The 18,258-nt window shown below is 38.6% G+C and overlaps 1 protein-coding gene and 1 long non-coding RNA gene across 6 annotated transcripts in view; one reads left to right on the top strand and one right to left on the bottom strand.

The window, feature by feature from the left end:
- Nucleotides 1–18,258, top strand: part of ANO3 (anoctamin 3) — a 107,103-nt gene that overhangs the window by 16,862 nt on the left and 71,983 nt on the right. The window contains exon 1 of one of the 5 annotated variants that reach the window (XM_064426065.1): nt 3,121–3,268. The exons of 2 other annotated variants lie outside the window; for them this stretch is intronic. Coding sequence is in view for 1 of the 3 variants with exons in the window: in XM_064426063.1 (XP_064282133.1) it covers nt 4,796–4,841 (46 nt within the window). In the remaining 2 variants the exon portion in view is untranslated. Of the gene's footprint in view, nt 1–3,120; nt 3,269–4,651; nt 4,842–7,931; nt 8,218–18,258 lie in introns of those variants that run through there. 2 more of the 5 variants (XM_064426063.1, XM_064426064.1) reach the window with 2 other exon arrangements.
- On the bottom strand, nt 847–3,150 carry LOC135303869 (uncharacterized). Its single transcript, XR_010365258.1, has 2 exons — nt 2,952–3,150; nt 847–1,399 (listed from the first exon to the last, which is right to left on the bottom strand). It is a non-coding gene; the product is annotated as an uncharacterized LOC135303869 (long non-coding RNA).

An 18,258-nucleotide genomic window follows, 5' to 3' on the forward strand; every position in this document is an offset into this window, starting at 1 on the left:
TACTACATACTTTAGCAAATCTGCTTTCTAGACCTTCTCCACAGTGACTGACAGCTTCATGAGAGGATCATTATGTTACTCTCTATGGCAAAATTCTCACTGTTGTCAGTAAGATAAAAAAATTTGGAAACAACATTACTGCAAATATTGAAAAGATGATTTTTGCATTGCAGAACTTTAAGTAGTACAGAACCGCTCTTCTTGAGAGGTGGACCCAACAATTCTGTAAACACTAGTTTTTCATACTATTTAAATGTTTTAGATAAAAATTGATAACAAAATAAATAAATTTGGGCACTGCTATAAATATTTAGTGCTCTTATTCAGACATTTTACACTAAAGAACCACCCTGTCTCAAAATCTTTCTTGCCAATTCAAAAGAAAATGTACTTCACAGAATTTTAGACATTAGTATGTTTGAGAAAGGATATTTAATATCATCTTGCTGTTTTGTCCTTTGAAAAGCTTCATAAACATATAGTCAACAAAATCCTTCATTGTAGATATGCAAAATTACCTTGATGATTTAATTACAATTTGAAATTGTGTGTCTACTTCCTGTTTGGAATCAATCTGGTTCCAACTCCCTTGAATTTTATTTTTATTACATCCTTTATTATAGCCCTTGCAGGTCCAACCTCCTGTTCTGCAGCTTTTCCATTGCCATCACCAGACTGGGTCAGACACAGTCTTGTCAAGGCATGTTTGAAAACCTTCAAGGACAGGTATTTCACCTCTTTTTGGGTTACATGTTCTGATGGTGTATCACCAATGCTGTAAAATTCCACTCTTTCCTAGTGCTCAGTCTGAGTCTCTCATGCCATCATGTGTGGCTATTGTCACTACCCAGATCATTTAGTACTACAAAGGGTTTATTACTGTAACCTTTGCAAGTGGTTTCCCAGTAGTGGTAGGCTCCTGGAACTCCTTATTTTTAATATTAAATGAGCCTCGTTTATTCAACTTCTCACAGTTTATTTACTGTAGACCCTTGACCTTCTTGAGTAGCACTTTATGGACCTTTTCCAATTTTCCAACACCTTTCCTGAATTGAGAGGGCGTGAAGTAGGAAAGCCAGTCACAAAACTGCAGGTACAGCTACAGTCATGCCAAGTAAAGGCGATTAATACCACTTTCATCTGCTGGCTCCATTTCTCCTAAGGTTTCTTTATTTATGATGCAAGTGCACAGTTGGCTGGTGTTCAAGGTAGTGCTTCCCATAATGTTCAGGTCCTTTCTGCCAGAGCTGCTGCTCAGCGTGAATTGATGCATGGGGATTTTTCAGGGGCATGATTTTGCACTTGCTGAACCTCATGAGTTTCTTTTGGAGTACGTTCCATTTTCTTTCTGGGCAATAGTTAACACTGGCTGTAGTCAACTTTTGAGGTGGCTGTATTTCTTAAGGAAATAATTGGCATAAGACACAACACAGGTGAATTAGGTTTTAATTTATGGTTCTATTTCATTTGACTTTCTGAAAAGCACTGTGGAAATACAAAAATTAATTTAAAGCATTACGTCTTTCTCATAGCCTGTTCTAGTGGTACAACAACACAGTCCTCCTGTTCTTAGAATTTCAAAGTTTTACAGATCTCAAATAATACAGATTTTCACAAGGCTAGATGTATTATGATGAAGCAAGAACAAATCTTATTTTCTTATCTCTTCTGACAAAGACTACCTCATGAAAAAGGATGTCTATCACAGAGAATTAATCTCACTGTCAAAACTAAAAACCTAAAACTTAGGTTAAAAAATTGAATATGATCAACTTTAAGTCATGATTTTGGTTCTGTTGATTGTCAGGGTAGAAGACTTTAATCTAGTTCTGTTTGATCCTGATTGCTCTGTCTTTCATTGGTTTTAGAAACAATTTATAAGAACTTACACAGAGATAAATGTGAGACATAGCATAATATAATTAAATATTTCATTAGACAGTGCTTCTGAGAGTAATTTTTATTTCAATGTTCATATGAAGCCTAAGAAGGTATGCATTTCTTATATATCTTAGCCATCAAGTCTTAATTTTTCTGTTCTCTGCACTCTAAAAAGATCTTCAAGCTCTCCTTATTTACCAAAGAACTATATTTCAAGATCCTCATATGATCATATTTTACAATTATTAAGTTTAGTCAGTTGACAGTGTGAAGGATTTAAAAAGTGAATTAATAACCTTTGTAGAGGTATTTTTTTCTTCTCTTTTGCAGACCTTAGCCTCAGCTGTCTTATCCATAGTTTCATGCATACATACCACCTACTGTTAGAAATAGAGCTTTGTAATTATAATGTAAATAATTTATAATTTTCTAGTCTCAGCATTTAATCCTGTACAGGGTTTCTGAGCACTGCCTTACCCTGGCTTCCTCTTCCCATAATCTTCTGTATTATGTCAGTGAAATCTACTAGTGTCAGTGAAATCTGCTTGACTTCAGGGGTTCTGTAAGTCCTTGTGGAGGACTGTGGACCAGAAATTAGAAGGATGGCCCTGAGTACCAGGCAGCTGACTGCCTCTTTTCCAAGAGTGAGTGTGATAATCTCTTTCATCTGTAATTTTGCTTATGAGCCCCTCTTCTTCCCCTCTGCATTTTGGAATTACTATCACTGGAGAGCCAGTAATGGCCCTCCTTTGTTTTGTGCTGCTGAGAGAAGGAGCATAATGTACACTGCTCTTCTGCTTCATAGGCAAGTCAAAAGATGTCAGCCAAGGTTTCCCGAAGAATAGATCTGCCCTAGAACCTGACCAAGGTTTAGACCATTACAGTGGAAGAACTGCATTTCATTCTTGCTACATCTGCAGATTGCATATGTTTATTGAGCTTATAGTTTTTATTATACTCTCTGTTTTCCCTGGCTGGCTTTCAGGGTATAGATTTGGTTTTAATCTCTATGAATCCACTCTGATGTCTACATTAAAGCTTGAAAGTAAACAACAAAGATTTTGTTCTACCTCTTTTTTTAGCTTGCTTTTAGTTTGCCAGAACTTGTTGATCAGCAAGAGTCAGCTGGCTGGCTTATTCTGCCGTGCAACATTTATAGTGCTGTATCTCAGCAGGAAAAAGCTGTTCTCAGAAGCTTTTCTAAAATTGCAGGAGTGCAGAGGAATGCCTCATCTGTTACCTTCACCGTGCAGACAGCCACTGGAGACCAAAAAATGAGTAAGATACAAACTATAGCACTATAGCTTCTGCATATTTTCTTAAACTAACAACAAACCTCTGCAAATGTTGCAAACCAACCTGAAATGTGGTCAGTTATCCTGAGGAGGTAAGTTTATTTTTTTCCCCCGTATGGTACCAACTGGATGTGTCAGCTGCATGTTATGTAAGAGCAGTCTCTGTTGTACTCTAAAAAAAGTGCTGGGGAATACCCCGCCAGTTTGGATGCAATTTTTATTTTGCCTGCCTTTCTACATGCATGGATGTATTGGTTTATATACTGCTGTTTAATATGTTTTCATAGTGGAAGAACATTCTTACACAAAAAAAAATTGTGTATCCATCTTATTTGCTTAACTACACTGATACAGACAAAGTAGTACAATTTATAGTACAGACTGTAGTATGGGGTAGCAATTATGTAATTTTTTTAGCAGATTGTACATGACAAGCCCCAGTCAGCTATGCGGAAGTTCTGCCTTTACTGTCAGAGGAAATCTGACAGGACACAAATGGAACCACAGACTTCGAAGGAATATTGTAGTAACCTGTGCTAGTTAGGTGACTGAATTTTCTTCTGATGAGTAAATAATGTTTGTATCCCTAAATGGAGAAGAGGATATAGATACTGCTAGGTGCAGGCTAGAATATTTGACTGAATCAATTTAGAAGGACCAACCCCCCCAGATTATTGTGGCAGGAAAAAAAATAAACAAAAAAATAAACCCAAAACATTCTACAGGAATTGAAGGATGCTATCATAAAACTTATTCAGAATCCAGAGAGAATCATGTGAGGTGAGAGCAACAAGGAAAGAAATTATGAAACCCCTTTTTAGTTTGAATCTTCTCTTGTCTAGAATGAGCTATTGGTATACACTGTAGAGAAAGAGGAAATGATACAAATAGCATAGAAATGGGCCACAACAGGCTTCAATTTGTAATTTAGTATCTTGTAAAAAATTATCTGCAGTAAGATTGAGACTCTAACTTTTATAAGCTACATAGAAATAAAAAAAGCTGTGATGCAACTTCGGGATGCGGTGCGAGGACAGGGATGGAGGCGATGTATCACCAACTAAACTCACAGCATTGAGATTTCAACGCAGCCGTTACCGCGTCAAGGAGGTGCAATTTTTACTTCGCTGTCCTTCACCTCAACAGGAACACCTGATGCCTTCTAAAGGGAGACGAGGGTACAACAAAGCAATAGGGATAGCGGGGCTGGGGCCCGCTCCTCCTCAGCGGGGTGCGCACAGCCTTTTCCCAGCGCTTCCCGCTGGCACCATTCCCGCTGCGGGCGGAGGGACAGCCCCGGCTCCGCGCCCGCCCCTCAGGCCCGGCCTGACCGCCTCCCCCGGGCTGCGGCGCCGTTCCCTGGGCCGTTCCCGGAGCCATCTCCTCAGCCGTTCCCTGCGCCGTTCCCTGGGCCATCCCCTCAGCCGTTCCCTGGGCCATCCCCTCAGCCGTTCCCTCAGCCGTTCCCTGGGCCATCCCCCCAGTCATCCCCTCAGCCGTTCCCTCAGCCTCCGCTGCGCGGCGGGCCGTGCCGTGCCGCGCCGTGCCGTGCCGCTGGGTGCCCGCCCCCCGCCGCCGCAGCCGGCGGGCTGGCAGCTCGGAGGCTGCTCTCCGCCAGGATGGTTCACCACTCGGGCTCCATCCAGTGCTTTCGCCAGCAGAAAGGTCAGTGCGAGCCCCGCCGTGCCCGCTCCCCCGGAGGCCCCGCGCACCTGCCGCGGCTCGGGGAGGGCAGCCTCGGGGAGACGGCTGCGGGTCTGGCCGCGGGTGCCGCTGCGTTCTGTGTGCGCTGCGCTCTGCCCGGGGGTGCTGCCGTGCCCGGTCCCGCTCCGGAGCGCACCGGTGCTGTGGGATGCTCTGCCGGGCGCCGATGCGGCTGTGGGAGGGCAGCGCGGCGGGGCCGAGCCCAGAGGCGTCCGCGCCCCGGGGCCGAGGGGCCCGGCCCGGCCCCGCCCCAGTTTTTCTTCCCGAAGGGCGGTGATGCTCTGGTTCTCACTGTGCAGGTGAGCCTAAAGATGCTTACATGCGTGATGCAGACAGGTCGTTCAGCCTCTTGAGTTCACTGCGGTTGTTACTAGGTTTGTTTTTAGGTTTTAGTCTTCGTGTCATCCTGTAACCCAAAAGTAGAGGAAGAATAGTAGCTGTGATTGTGAGCAGGGCTCTTGTGTTGTAGGTGCAGATGCAGCTTGGGTTGCAACGTATTGAGTTGTTTTTTTTTTTGTCTGGGATTTTAATTGCAAAACAGAAGCTCTTTGCTTGTCAGAAAATGTAAAGGTGAAGTTCCAGTGGTGATTACCATCATTATAAAAACTGCATTGTATTCATGTTAGAAAAAAGGTAATTCTCTCAATGAACTTTATTTGTTTCTTGATCATGGAACCAATATTTTTCTATATTTTTTATTTCTAATTCTACTCTGATTGGGTCAGATGAACCAAGATTTCTCTCACTTTGTTCTCATTCCGTCACTGACAAACTTTTTTTAAAATTCTTATAGTGCAGTATGCTGTAAATTATGACAGGAAATGGTATTCTTTATACATAAATCATGAGGTCACTTATTGGATTTTGCCTCATTCAAGTTCTTCTCTTTGACTGGTTACTTGAAAATAAATAATTCAAAGCACTTTTTCCATTCTGGTAATCCCATAATAAATTTACTTCCTTACTGTAGAGGTTTTGCATTTAATGCCAGTCTTGTGTGGAGTAATGAGTGGTGCTGTCTCAGACTGTAAAAAGTCTAGTTTAGTCAGGCTCTCAAAGGTAATTAATTAGTATAAAAATGTATTTTTTCAACTGTCAAGTCTACATTTATAAAAGCATTAGGAGCCTTGAAGCCACAGTGTTAATCCTTACTTTTTCATAAGACAATATTTCTTACATTACAGCAATGATTAGCAAGCTCCAGAATCATTGTCAAGGCTCTTGAGAAAAAATGCAGCTATTCTGTAATAATCTTTAAAAAACCCCAAAACTAACTTTAATTTGTCAGATTATGTATGCCCTTTTCTGACCCAGAGATGGGGCAAGTGAGAGGTGTTTTAGAAACTTAATCCATTTCCACTCTCACATGAAGGGTGAGACAATACAGGTGTTATAATTCACGCCGTCACAATCAGAAGCTATTTCTTAATTACAATACACCAAGTGTTTCTTGGCCTATCAGCTTTAGCCACACCATGCTGTAGGTGCCTTAAAGCCAATTATCTAAAATTACTCCTTGTGGGTCCCACTATAATGCATCTTTCATAGTTCTAGTTCTCCAAAGTTTCCAGTCTTATTTGGCGAGGCCATCCTTTGAAACTTGTTTCTTGTTCAGTTTCTCTTTCAACAATGTCTGTCAACTTTAACTATGTTCAGGTTCTTTGACTTGTGATTTACGAAACTCTATGTGTGCACAAGTCGTAAAACTTTGTAAAAACTAAGTGAGTTTTGTTGTTCTCATCTCCTTATTCCTGAAAAATCCTGATTGCGGTACCTTGCCAGTCATCAGGCTTTGGAAAAGAGAGGATGCATTTATGGAGCTGGGTAACCTGGACAGCATTGCCTAACATGACTGTGGCTTTCCCAAAGTTCTCAAATGCAGTGTGCTTTGTACAAAATGTACCTGAGTTTGGTCTGCTTTTCTCAGCCTAAAGCTTTTAGGAATGGGGAAGGACAGCATGAAATCTTGAGCAAAAGGCTGCAGCAAAACTAAGCAAACATAAATGGTAATCAAGAATTTATCATCTTACCATGAGGTATTGAGAAGAAGCTGAAGCTGAGCATGTGGTACTTTGAAGTTCATGGACACTGATCTCAGCAGCAATAGACATTGTGTCTTTTTTTCTTTTAATTTAGTCTTTTGTATCAGTCTTTATTTAAAATTTAATATTTTGCTTACTGTAATTTCTAGTTTACTGTTGCTGAGATTTTGACTAAATGCATTGTTTGTTTTCCAGCTGCTCGCTAAATTGTGCCCTAAATTCCCTTTCTTTACAGAATCAGTGGTAATCTTCATGAAATGGCCAAATGCCCATCACAGCTGTGCCTTGTATGCTTCACTTGCATTAAGACCAAGCATCATTTTTTGGGGGGGCATTGAAAGGGCATTATTTTTATGTGGATTCTCAATCATATAGGAAAAATACATATCAGCAAGTCTCATAGTTCCTGAAAACTAATGGAAGGTAATTTTAAACATTTCAGAAACAGAACCTACCTATTGCCAGGTAACATAATATTCAAACTCACTTGCTAAAGAGGAGTAACTTTTAAAATGGGAGGCAAAATGGGGTAGAGAGCATTTTTTTTTCTCTTACTTGCACTGAGCACTTTTTTCTAGAGAACTGAGAAGTTGTGGTTTCAGTACACAAGCTGTTTTTACAAGTTTTGGAGGAATAAGAAGATTAGGTTCTCCAGTCTCTTGGGTGTCTAGGAGCCTTCAGGAGGAAAGAGAAAAGAAAGAAAGAAAAAAATTATATCTTGAGGATTTGTTAGTGTTTAGAATTTAGGTGTTGTTTTTCTTTGATTTATCTTTCCCTTCTTGACAAAGTGAGGAGGTGTTCAGAGTAGGAGGCTGCTGCCATCTTTTTGTCTTGCTCTTTGTTCAAATTGTGTATGCAGAGTGAAACCCTCAGTTTCAAAACCTGCAGCAGAATTCAGTGTAGTGTTATAAAAAGACACAGGGTTGAAAAAATAATCTTAATTCTTCTTCACCCCCACAATTCTTGTTCTTCTACTTGTATCCAAAGATAATGTCTGTAGAGAAGAGCAGTGTCCTAGAGGTAGACTAATCTGTGTCTCGGCACAGCAGTGTGTTAGATTTGTTTAGCCATCTGTATAGTATTTTCTGGCTATTTTTAACCTCTGCTTTGGCAGAAACTGTTTTTTCTGAAATTATTTTCCTCAGTAATATTCTCAGATAAAAACCATGTTAGTGAATATAGACCTTTGTACTTTTTACTTTTTCAAAAAGTGATGCAACCTATGGCCTCTGAGGAATTACTTCAGAGGAAAAGGACGGATTTCTTCCCAGCCTTCCTTAAAGATTAATATACAGGTAATATATACTGTACATTACTGTGTGTACTACTTTACCATACAGGTTTGTTTAAAACTAGTAAGTAATTAATAGTTATTCATAAAGGAGAAATAAGATAATGTTGATAAGAGCAAAGATAATCTCTACCGTCATTTGTAGTTTAATAATTCCAGGGAAAGATAGCTAGTTAGGAATCATAATCTTTTACATGTAGGACATAAAAATATGCTGCAGCCTTAGGGTAGATTTTGTTGTTTCCATAATAGGTGTGGGACAGGTGCTAAGCAATTGCTTGTTTTATTAGGGGACTCTACTGAAAACTTGTGTCCTTCAGAAGGAAAGCAACATCATTTGCAATGGGCTCTTTTAACAGATCCTTGGTGGGTGGCAGGTCAAGGCAATTACTACTCTTAAAATTCAAAATGTCTAGGACTTTTATCCTGATACACAGACTATGCTTTCCTGCATACTTTGCTGGGTGCTTTTGCTGAGTAGTGTTGTTCCTTTAATACCTCTATCAAAGCTTTTTAATGAAGGAGTTCAGTGCTGGGAAAAAGAAAAGATATTCTGTGCTTTCAAATGGAGTTGCTTTCATCTTGGCGTATGAGATTTAAGAATGTGGACAGCAGATGGAAATCCAGTGGCTAACTTGGGGTGCCTCTCACATGTCTGGTCAAGGAGTTCAGTGTTTGCTGGTTCAATGAGGCAGGAAGGAGTTCATCATCTTCAATACTCATTCAGTCTTTGAGAGTACTGATTTAGCCTCTCAAGGGTTTTATCTTGAAATAGCTCAGATTGAGACTTCTGAAGAAATCAGGGATCTTCATAAAAGGTGTGTTTACAGATGTATTCCAATTCTTATCGGTGCCAAATATTTTGTTTCATTTTATATATTGCCACTTGAAGTTGTAGTGTGAATTAGAGGGATTGAGGCTTGAGAATCTCGAATAGCTCTGCCTGCACTGGATAGCTTGTTGCTTCATTGACTTTTTTGTTAAATCACTTCGAGCTACTTTGAGAGCCACTGTTGTTGTGGAGTAAAGCATTCTGTTATGGTTCCTTTACTTGGATTTTAAGCTCTTAATGACCTGCATTCTTTACAAAACAACACGTGACTTGCATTTCTTGTGAATTTCAGTGAGAATTTGTATACATCACATTTTTTGTTGCTCCAGAGTTTTCAGTATTCAGGAACTTGGATTTGTGATTAAGAATTCTCCACTGAACCTAGTAAACTTAATACTAAAGTAATTAAATTAAAGTAAACTTAATACTTCAGTCAACTGAAGACACTGCTGAAATGACTAGATGATGGAATTCTGTCACACAAACAGTTCTGAGAGATGGGGTGACCCTTTGCCACTGTTCTCCAGAGCAGAAAGGCAAAGTTTTCATGTCAGTGTGAATGAAGCAATTTTTTTTTGGCCTCAGCTCTTGAGTTTTCATTTCAAGGAGCACTAACATACACAGAAAATTTCAGTGCCATACTCAACTCTGAAAGCTGAGAGCAATGCAGCTATTAATACAGTCCCTAAAAGCAATACTATATTTAAACAGCATTACTGAAAATGTTTTTTCAGGGCACTGACAGGGAAAGTCCAATGTTTTATAAGGCTATATTTGCTCTTACTTCTTTTGCCTGATACAACTGCTCAACCTAGGATGCACTCCATCTTTTTCACTCAGACCCCTTTGAAGGGCCCATAATGTGTCTTTTTATTCCAGATTATACTGTTGTGGGTTGTAACTTGAAAAAATACAGAGCTTTTTGAAAACAATCACTAAACATGACATATTAAACCTTATATTATGCAAGTGTATGAGTGCTGTAGAAAAAAGTTTTTTTTTTTTTCACTGAATGGATATTTGAAATGGGAAAGTTAAGGTTATCAGAAAATTTTGGGATGTCGCATAACTCTCTAGCTAAAGATGATGCTGCTGTGGTTAGATGTCTGGGCATTAACTTCCTACAACTGTATAGCTTGATACAGTTGTATCTGTGGACAAACCTTGTACTTATCCGTGGACAAACCTTGTACCTATTCCACAGCTTTTCAAAATTGCCTGAATGAGGACCTGTGAAAATAGACAACCTTTGCCACCACCCTTTTTCTTAGAACCCTCATCAGTTATATTTCATTTGGTATACCACCAAGTTGTGAGTTCCTGATCTGCCTTCGTATTTTGCTTTATTTATTCTGCTTTTTGTAATTTTTGAATCTGCTAAATGAGTGTAAATGAAACAGCCCTTTCAGTTTGTATTCTGTTGTAGTAGTATTTTGAATATATCAGTTTTTGTTGCAAAATCAGCACTAGTCAGCATATTTTATGATTAGGGGTATTTTGAAGTTCCAATAACCTGAGAAATTGAAACACTGTCTTAGCTAACAGTACTAAGAGCCTTGCTTTACAATTAATGCAGATGGCTAGGTAACAGCTGGGAAAGTAATGAAAAAAAAACAACTAGCCATCCATATTTTAGACATAGTGTGATAGCAGAAAGTGGATTTGCTAAATTCACATTTTGGCTGAGCAACATGAAGATTACTTGTTTTCTGCTTTGGTCTGTCTAAACTGAAGAGAGTGTCTGTGTTGTCTTGAGTCAAACATGCAATAACATTTGCAGAAAACATTGTATGTATATAATATATGTGTATATACATTACCCAGATTACAAATCTTTATCAGACTTGTTCTGGAGTTAGGACAGTTCTATATATTCTACTGCCTATGTTACAGTAGATTATTTATTAGAGACAGGTGAACTCAAAACCCAACTGCAGTGTACAACAATATATTTTAACAACTCTGAGCTACAGTGAATGCAAATTCATCACTGTTTTCTCAGAAAGAGCTTCTGAGTCTCCCTCAATTTGGATTATCATCTGTCTCGTGAGGGCTTTTAGCCAGTGCAGTTACTTAAGAGGAATTGTTTATTTTTCTGACTGGTGAGGTCACAGTTTGATTCACAGTATATTTGAGTATTTAAGTGAGGTTTTGAAGAAACTGATACCTTAGGTTTTCCTTTTGGGTCATGTCTAATATTCCTACATCAGGCAAATAGTGACGTCTGTTATGTAACTGCTCTGCTTAAAGGTAGGATCTTGTGAGTGGGAACAAAGATACCTTGAAAGCACACTGAGTTAGATTCCATCAGTGACTCAGGAGAGGGAAGTATACTTTGAAGAAGGTCTGTGGAAATCCCTTTGGAACAACAAATTGCCACTGTTCATACAGTTTTCATTGATTTAGTTAGTAACAACACAGGACAAAACTACACGTGTTTTGTTGCATCTTGTCTGTTGTTCTTACTGGATTCCTGTGTCGCGCCCTAGCCCAGGAAAGATGCGCAAACAAAGGAATTTAGAGCTCGCTCAAATCTGTGTTGAACAGTTTTTAAGCACATTGCAGTTACACAAGAGTTGTAGCTAGTAGAATATGCTCCAGAGAACTCCTGTGGTGATGGCAAGCTCTGGAGTTAGAATATGTTTGAGATGTCATATTCTGTTCACTGCATGTCCGATTCAGTACAACTACTCTTGCTCAAAAATTTCCATGCTCTTTACTGTTTGTTTAGAAGCTTTATCAATAATATGTCTTCATAATCCAGATGTCTAATGTATATAATATTTTTATTCTCTTAGCTTTCTGGTTCATTAAACTAATGGAGTCAGTGCTTTTAATGAATTAATTTTACTGAAGCATTAGGTTTGGTTTTTTTTGGTTTGTGGTTTTTTTTTTTTTTTTGGTGGGAGAAGGAAGTCTGTTTTTAGCTGTGGGCTATTTTGTTTGGTTTAAAGGACAGGTGTCTGCTAAAGAAGGTGAGAATCTCCCTTGGAATGGAAACCCTTCCCTCCAAACTATTATAACTTTGAAATTAGAGGGTTTTCTGGCAAAGGTATGGGGAATGGTATAACAGTCCTTTACTGTGTATTTATATGTAACAAGACAAACAACCCCAGCAGCAACACCAACCAGAACCACGGGCAAACACCTTTTAGGATATTACTTTGAATTAAATATCATGTGTTGGAAGGGACTAATCAAAACTTTCTCTTCTTTTGTGGTGTTGGAAGGGATCATCTACAACTTTTTATTACTTTATATTGTAGGAAATCTGAAAATAAACCTGAGACTGACTTGTATTTGAGCTGAGGCATGAAAAAAATATTTTGAAATATGCCTTCATAAATGCTTGTACTTTAATGGAAGGAATTTCTTTAGAGAGAAAAATGATTTTTCATTTCTTAGTGACAGTGATTTGTTTGTCAGTCTGACTGGGCTGTTTTCCATCTTGGTTGCCACTTGTAGTTTTTTGTTCAGTTTTAGCATGTTGGTTCTGGAGTGTTATCTTAGGGGTCTACTAGTGCCATCATCCAGTTCATGCATAATCTATTAGACATGATTAATTTCATACCTATGGCCATCCTAGGTATTTGCTGTCAGTCTTTTCTGCCCAAGCTGAAGGAATCCAAATTTCTTGCAGCCTGGAATGGAAAGAAGGCAAAGCAAGGCACCAAGTAATGGATCAAACTGGCTATTCAGTAATTTTTCCCTTAAACAAGGGGAAAAAATTAGAGAAGTGCTTTCAAAACAACTACTCCTTTAATTTTGCAAAGCATTTATACTAGTGCTAAACTCTGAGGCTTTCCAATTTCCTTTTCAACTTTCCAGTATTTTGTTTAGAAGACTAATTATGTGAGCATTAATATGCAAAAAGACATTTTAACAGCAGAATTCAAATCAGAAGCGTTGTCCAGAACATTTCATAGATTTCTTCAAGAATAACCTCAAAGCATATACCTTCATGAAAAATACATTTTGTTGGACTTTTAGTTTACTTTAGCCTCTTTTATCTTCATTAGGGTAATTTTCTCTTTATCTTTTCTCTCTCCATTTGAATTACACCGTTTTCCAGAGGTGAAGGGCTGGAGGGAAGAGGGGCAACACCATTTTGTTGCTACTATTGTCATTAATTTTTTACTGGTTGTTAGGTGATTATTGAATACCGTTTCCACTAGAAATGTGTATTAATGTGGTTTTGGCTATGTGGTGCCTTTCCTATGCTGTTTGGCTTTTATCAGGAAAACTAATCCATGATGTCAGAGGTTTAGTCCAAAAGGGAGACACTTTATTTGTATTTGTAACTTTATTTGAATAAAGGGAGAGGCATCTATGTTGCTCTCCTTTCTCTCCGTAATATCCTTTTTAAGGTGGTGGAGTTATGTTCGGGGTGGCCTGGATGTGCAGATAAGTTTTTTCTTAGACTGCCCAGGTAAAGTGCTGCTTCACCAGCTGCTCTGCTTGTTCCATGCCCTCCAGCTTCTGAACCATCTTTTTAACCCCCCATTGCCCTGCCTTCAGTATGTTCAGCTGATACTGAAAAGGGCTGGGAACTTTGTACCACGATTGGAAGCATTATGAAGCAGGCATTCTTTATCAGCACTGGACATGTTAGAAGGCTGTCTCCTTCAATCTAATGTGTGTGACAAGACTTCACGACTCGGTATTTATTCATCATGATCATGCACATTGATTACATTGTACTTCCTACCTAATACATAAACATCACTTTCCTAGAACTGATTTGCATGCATCTTCCTCCTACTGGAGGTCCTTATATGGCCCTGGAGGGTCCTCTAAAGGTGGTTGTATTCACTGAATGCTTCAGTATTACAGGCAACCTTTCCTTGAACTTTTTCTTTGGGCATGTGCTGTTGCTCCTCATTACATAACTTGCCAAAAAACCCACTGTAGTTCTCTTTGTCTTTTCTCCCCTGATTCCAGCTATATTTATCATCCTGTGCGCATACCTTTGCATCCTTTTATCTTTTTTATGCATAAGTTTTGAAGCTCTGTTCAGAAACTTCAAGGGAACTGAAAATTTATGTTCTCCATGTTATTTACCAGGAGCTCCCCAAAGCTGGATGCTGTTTGAGATGTGGCTGCAGGAGAGTCATCTAGAGAGGAGTCATCTCTTCCCTTGACCTCCTAGCTTCACAATTGTCAAAGTAGCTCAAGAAGGAATCAGCCTTTGTTTCTGCAAGGGCTTCACTGCTGACACCACTGCGAGTCAACCTCTTGGGAAGTGCAGTGCCAGTTATTACAGCAAATAGCCAGTGCCATGAATTTCTAAATGAAATTGTGTTGTTGGTTTCACCAGCAAAGTGTGGAGGAAACTGTTCAAAAGGAGTATGCATGGCTTTGTCAGTTGGTGTGAAGGATGGATGGTTTGGCTGCTGGTGGTTAATGTTTGTCCTGACAAGCAAAAGCTTGTAAAGTACTGAATAGGTAACAGGTCATCTATGAAACTTTGGTCTCGAGGCTGCAAATACAGAATGCCTGCTAATTTGGAATTCTGGCTGTCATTAGAAGATCTTATAGGCATAGATGACTCAAAGAAGGGCAGATCAACAGCTGTAGATGGACTTGCTATTTTAATTTACTTTTAACCCAACACACCGAATTAATTTGGCCTAAAAAGCTGCCAGCAATAAAAGCATTAGAATCAAGCCATGTGTTCTACTAGTAGCAAAACAAAAAGAGAATAGATCCTTACCCTTCCTAAAGCAACCTTTCAAAGGTTGGTCACTAGGCCCACACACTCTGCTTGGTGTTTAGAGTGGGCTTTTTAGTCAGGTTTTACTGGTGTCAATTATGCTTCAGGAAAATTTGAAAAAAATTAGTAGGTATATGAGTCTTCATGTTAAATGAAATGAGTTAATTGCAAATGACAGTTTTTGCAATCTCTTTAGTGCCAGCTATTCTTAATATTATATTCACTTTTGTTTTACATCCTAATGAAATGAAAAGTATTTACTTTTTCCTCCTTTTATGCATTAACATATATAGAGATGGCTTTCAAATCCTGAAATGGAAATAGTAATTTTGAAAAAGGTCAATAATCACTTCCAGAAAAACTTTTTGTACATTTAACTTAGACTCTGATTTTGTGTTGGATATGCTTCCTTTGTATTTAATTCCACTGAATTTATTATCATGTTAATAATTTTATGGACAGTGTTCTAAGAAAGAAAGTGAGGCAGGTTTTGCAGTGCTAGAGAAACTACCTTTTAATTGCTGCCATACATAGAAAAGTCAGATAAGCTTCTAAGCATATAAGAATTATTTGTAAATCTGAAATGAAAGCTGCAAATTTCAAATGTCAGTTACTAAGTTGGTATGAGTTTAATAACATCTGTTAAATATGATTCCCTGTCTTTTCTTTGAGATCTAATTGATTTAACTGAATTTTAATTAATCAGGGTCATCTTGGTATTTCATAACTCTTACTAAAGTGTTTCAATATGCTTGATAGTTCAGTAGGATGCTTTGTTTGTAAAGGATAAAATCAATCTGAATGCATTTATGATGGAGGTGTGTGTTCAGTGAAGGGCATTGTCAGGAAAGGCCTTTTGTCACTCCGAATTTCTTATGTGTGTATTAAGACATGTATCCTCCAGGATGCATTGTTCTCCAGCCTTTCATGAACCTCTTGCAAATTAAATCTTTTTCCACCAAAGCTCAGAGATGGGTGGAAGGATGTTCCATGTTTTTATGAAAGGAAATGCAGTGTATATTTTAAAAAGTGACAAAATAATGGTTGAAATGAATTTGCATCTAGATTTGAAACAGAGATAAGAATTCCGTTCTATATGAACAATTCCGTAACTTCATTAAGTTAGAGAACATTAATAAAATGCATTGCACATGCAAATAAAAAATTATCTTCCAGTAATATTGAAATCTTCATCAGGTGCAACGATGAACATAGAAGAGTTACATAGTTCTGTACATTTTGCTTAATTGTGTTTGTTGAAAGGGTATCATTTTCTCCTTAAATAATAAGCTTTGAAAGAGCATGGGTAACTATTTTCCAGGTATTTAACCTTTAGAGTTTTTACGTACTTTAGAAATAATCTCAATTTTTCCCCTGTAATTTAGGAAAACTATAAAATTACAGATTTTTAAAATAGCTCTGTACACCTCCACAGCATTGAGCTGCCTACGTGGGCCTAATGTTCAAGTAGCTGAGTTGAGTTTGGTACAAAGGTTGCTGAAGGAGGTGGAAAAAAAAGCTAAACAGGCTTTCCATTGTATTCTGCTCCTTCCTCCAAGCAGCCTTTGTCACATGCTGACTCTCAGCAGTCACTTAAAGCTATCAGGAACCTGCACTGCAGTTCAAACATGAAAAAAATGCTTAGCTCTTCAGGATTGAGAGCTCTAAGGATCTGCAGAGGAGTTCTCAGGTGACCAGTAATAGTACAGCCACAAACTGCCAAAATCAGTGTGGCTTTCATACATGGCTATGGGCAGCAAAATTGCATCTCGGTTTATTTCAGTGTGAGCACACGAAGGTATCAATTTTAAAGCTTCCATTTAAAATAGCTTGGGCGTTACACTGGAGTTTCACAGTGAAAAGTAGCCCTGCTAAATAAGGAAATTTAAAGATACTGGTCTTAGGATTCTGAGCTTGCGTCATCAAGTGAAGATTTAGAATCTTGGTCCGGATGGAGCTATGTGATGGAACATAAACACAGTGTGTTTTGCAGTATTTGAAGGAATTGCTGTTCCATTTGTTCAAAGCCATTCCCACTGAACACAAGTGGTGTTGCTCTTACTGAATAGAGGATGCCAACATCTCTGGCTGAGAAAAACTGAAGTCTTATATGGCTGAAGCTCCTTCGTATAGCTTGTTTGTTCAGTAAACATTTTTAACCTTCTGGAGTGCTGTGTTTTTAAGTAATGAGATAACTGTGAAAAAAATATAAACTTTTAAATTAATGAAATTAATAATTAGTAGAAATAAATATTTTAATGAGATGCTTGATTGGTGTAGCCATTAGTAATGTCAGAGGTTATGATCCCTTTCAGGCTTCAGATGCTTGAAACTCTATAGAGGCAGTGTTTTGAAAGTAGTAGTAAAATGCATGCACCTTTTCTGCAGAAGTTTTTCAAGACTTATATATATAACTTAAGCATTTCAAATAACCCTGTGACAGGGAAAAGAATATGCTCCCAAAAAATATCTTCTGGCACAAATTCAGTTTTTTATTCAGTTTTACTGCAGCACTTTTCCCATGGAAATACTGTAAGCCTTAGCCAGGTCATTGTCCTGAGTACTTTCTGCCTACCTGCCATTCTCACTGAAGTTTTGCCAGCATCAGGTTTTCAGCTGAATATAATCAACCTTACTGGAGTTGAAGAATAGGACCATGAGCTTGGCATTTGTTATAAACCACAGCTAGGTCTGTCTCTGTAATGAAATCTGGGGATAGGTTTGGAGGAGAAGGGAGGAGGGTTAGGGGTAGTTTTTCACCTCTGACTGGAAATCTATAGAGCAGTATTGGTTATGACTGAAAATACAGTAACCAAAATAAGCAACTTGTGTTTTTGTAAGTAGATCAGTGCCTAAGTGTTGTTCAGGGCAAGGCCTCAAGCAGCACAGTGCCCATGATGTGTACCTCATTAACCGGCCAAAGGCTGATGTTATGTTTTGGCTTCGATAGAAGCTACTCCTTTTTGATGCTAAGATTTATGCTGGATTAAATGGGGAATAGTTACTGGGCTGCTCTTTACAAGGTTAGCACTGATCCAGCCTTGCTTCCAGCATTGAGTTAACAATTAATAGGGACTAGCTGCCAAACTTTCCTCATCTAAAATAAGGAGTAAATGAAAGACAAATTTTTTTCTTAACAGTACCAAAATGATCATCTGAGTCTGTATTTCACAGAATGGGGCACAGCAAGATTTTTCTTTTATGTTTCTAATGGCCAAAACCTGAAGGCCTCTGAGAGGTTGCTTTATTTAGAGTCTTTCTAGATTGGCATAATATTGAGCATTCAATTAAATTGTGCATACTATTTTAAAAACCAGAAAATCTTATCATATTCTAGCTCCATCTTTCCTGCCTGATCTATCAGAAAGCTGTGATTAGTCCAACTCTCTGTTCTGGCTCTACAGCCGTAGTACAGCTCTGTTTTCTGGCTTTGAGCCACATAGAGATTTGCCTCAGTTACAGGAATCCCCAGCATCCCCTTGGAAAGAAAACTTTCCAAG

Source organism: Passer domesticus, chromosome 6 (assembly GCF_036417665.1).
Source record: "Passer domesticus isolate bPasDom1 chromosome 6, bPasDom1.hap1, whole genome shotgun sequence".
In the NCBI taxonomy this organism is placed as follows: Eukaryota; Metazoa; Chordata; class Aves; order Passeriformes; family Passeridae; genus Passer; species Passer domesticus.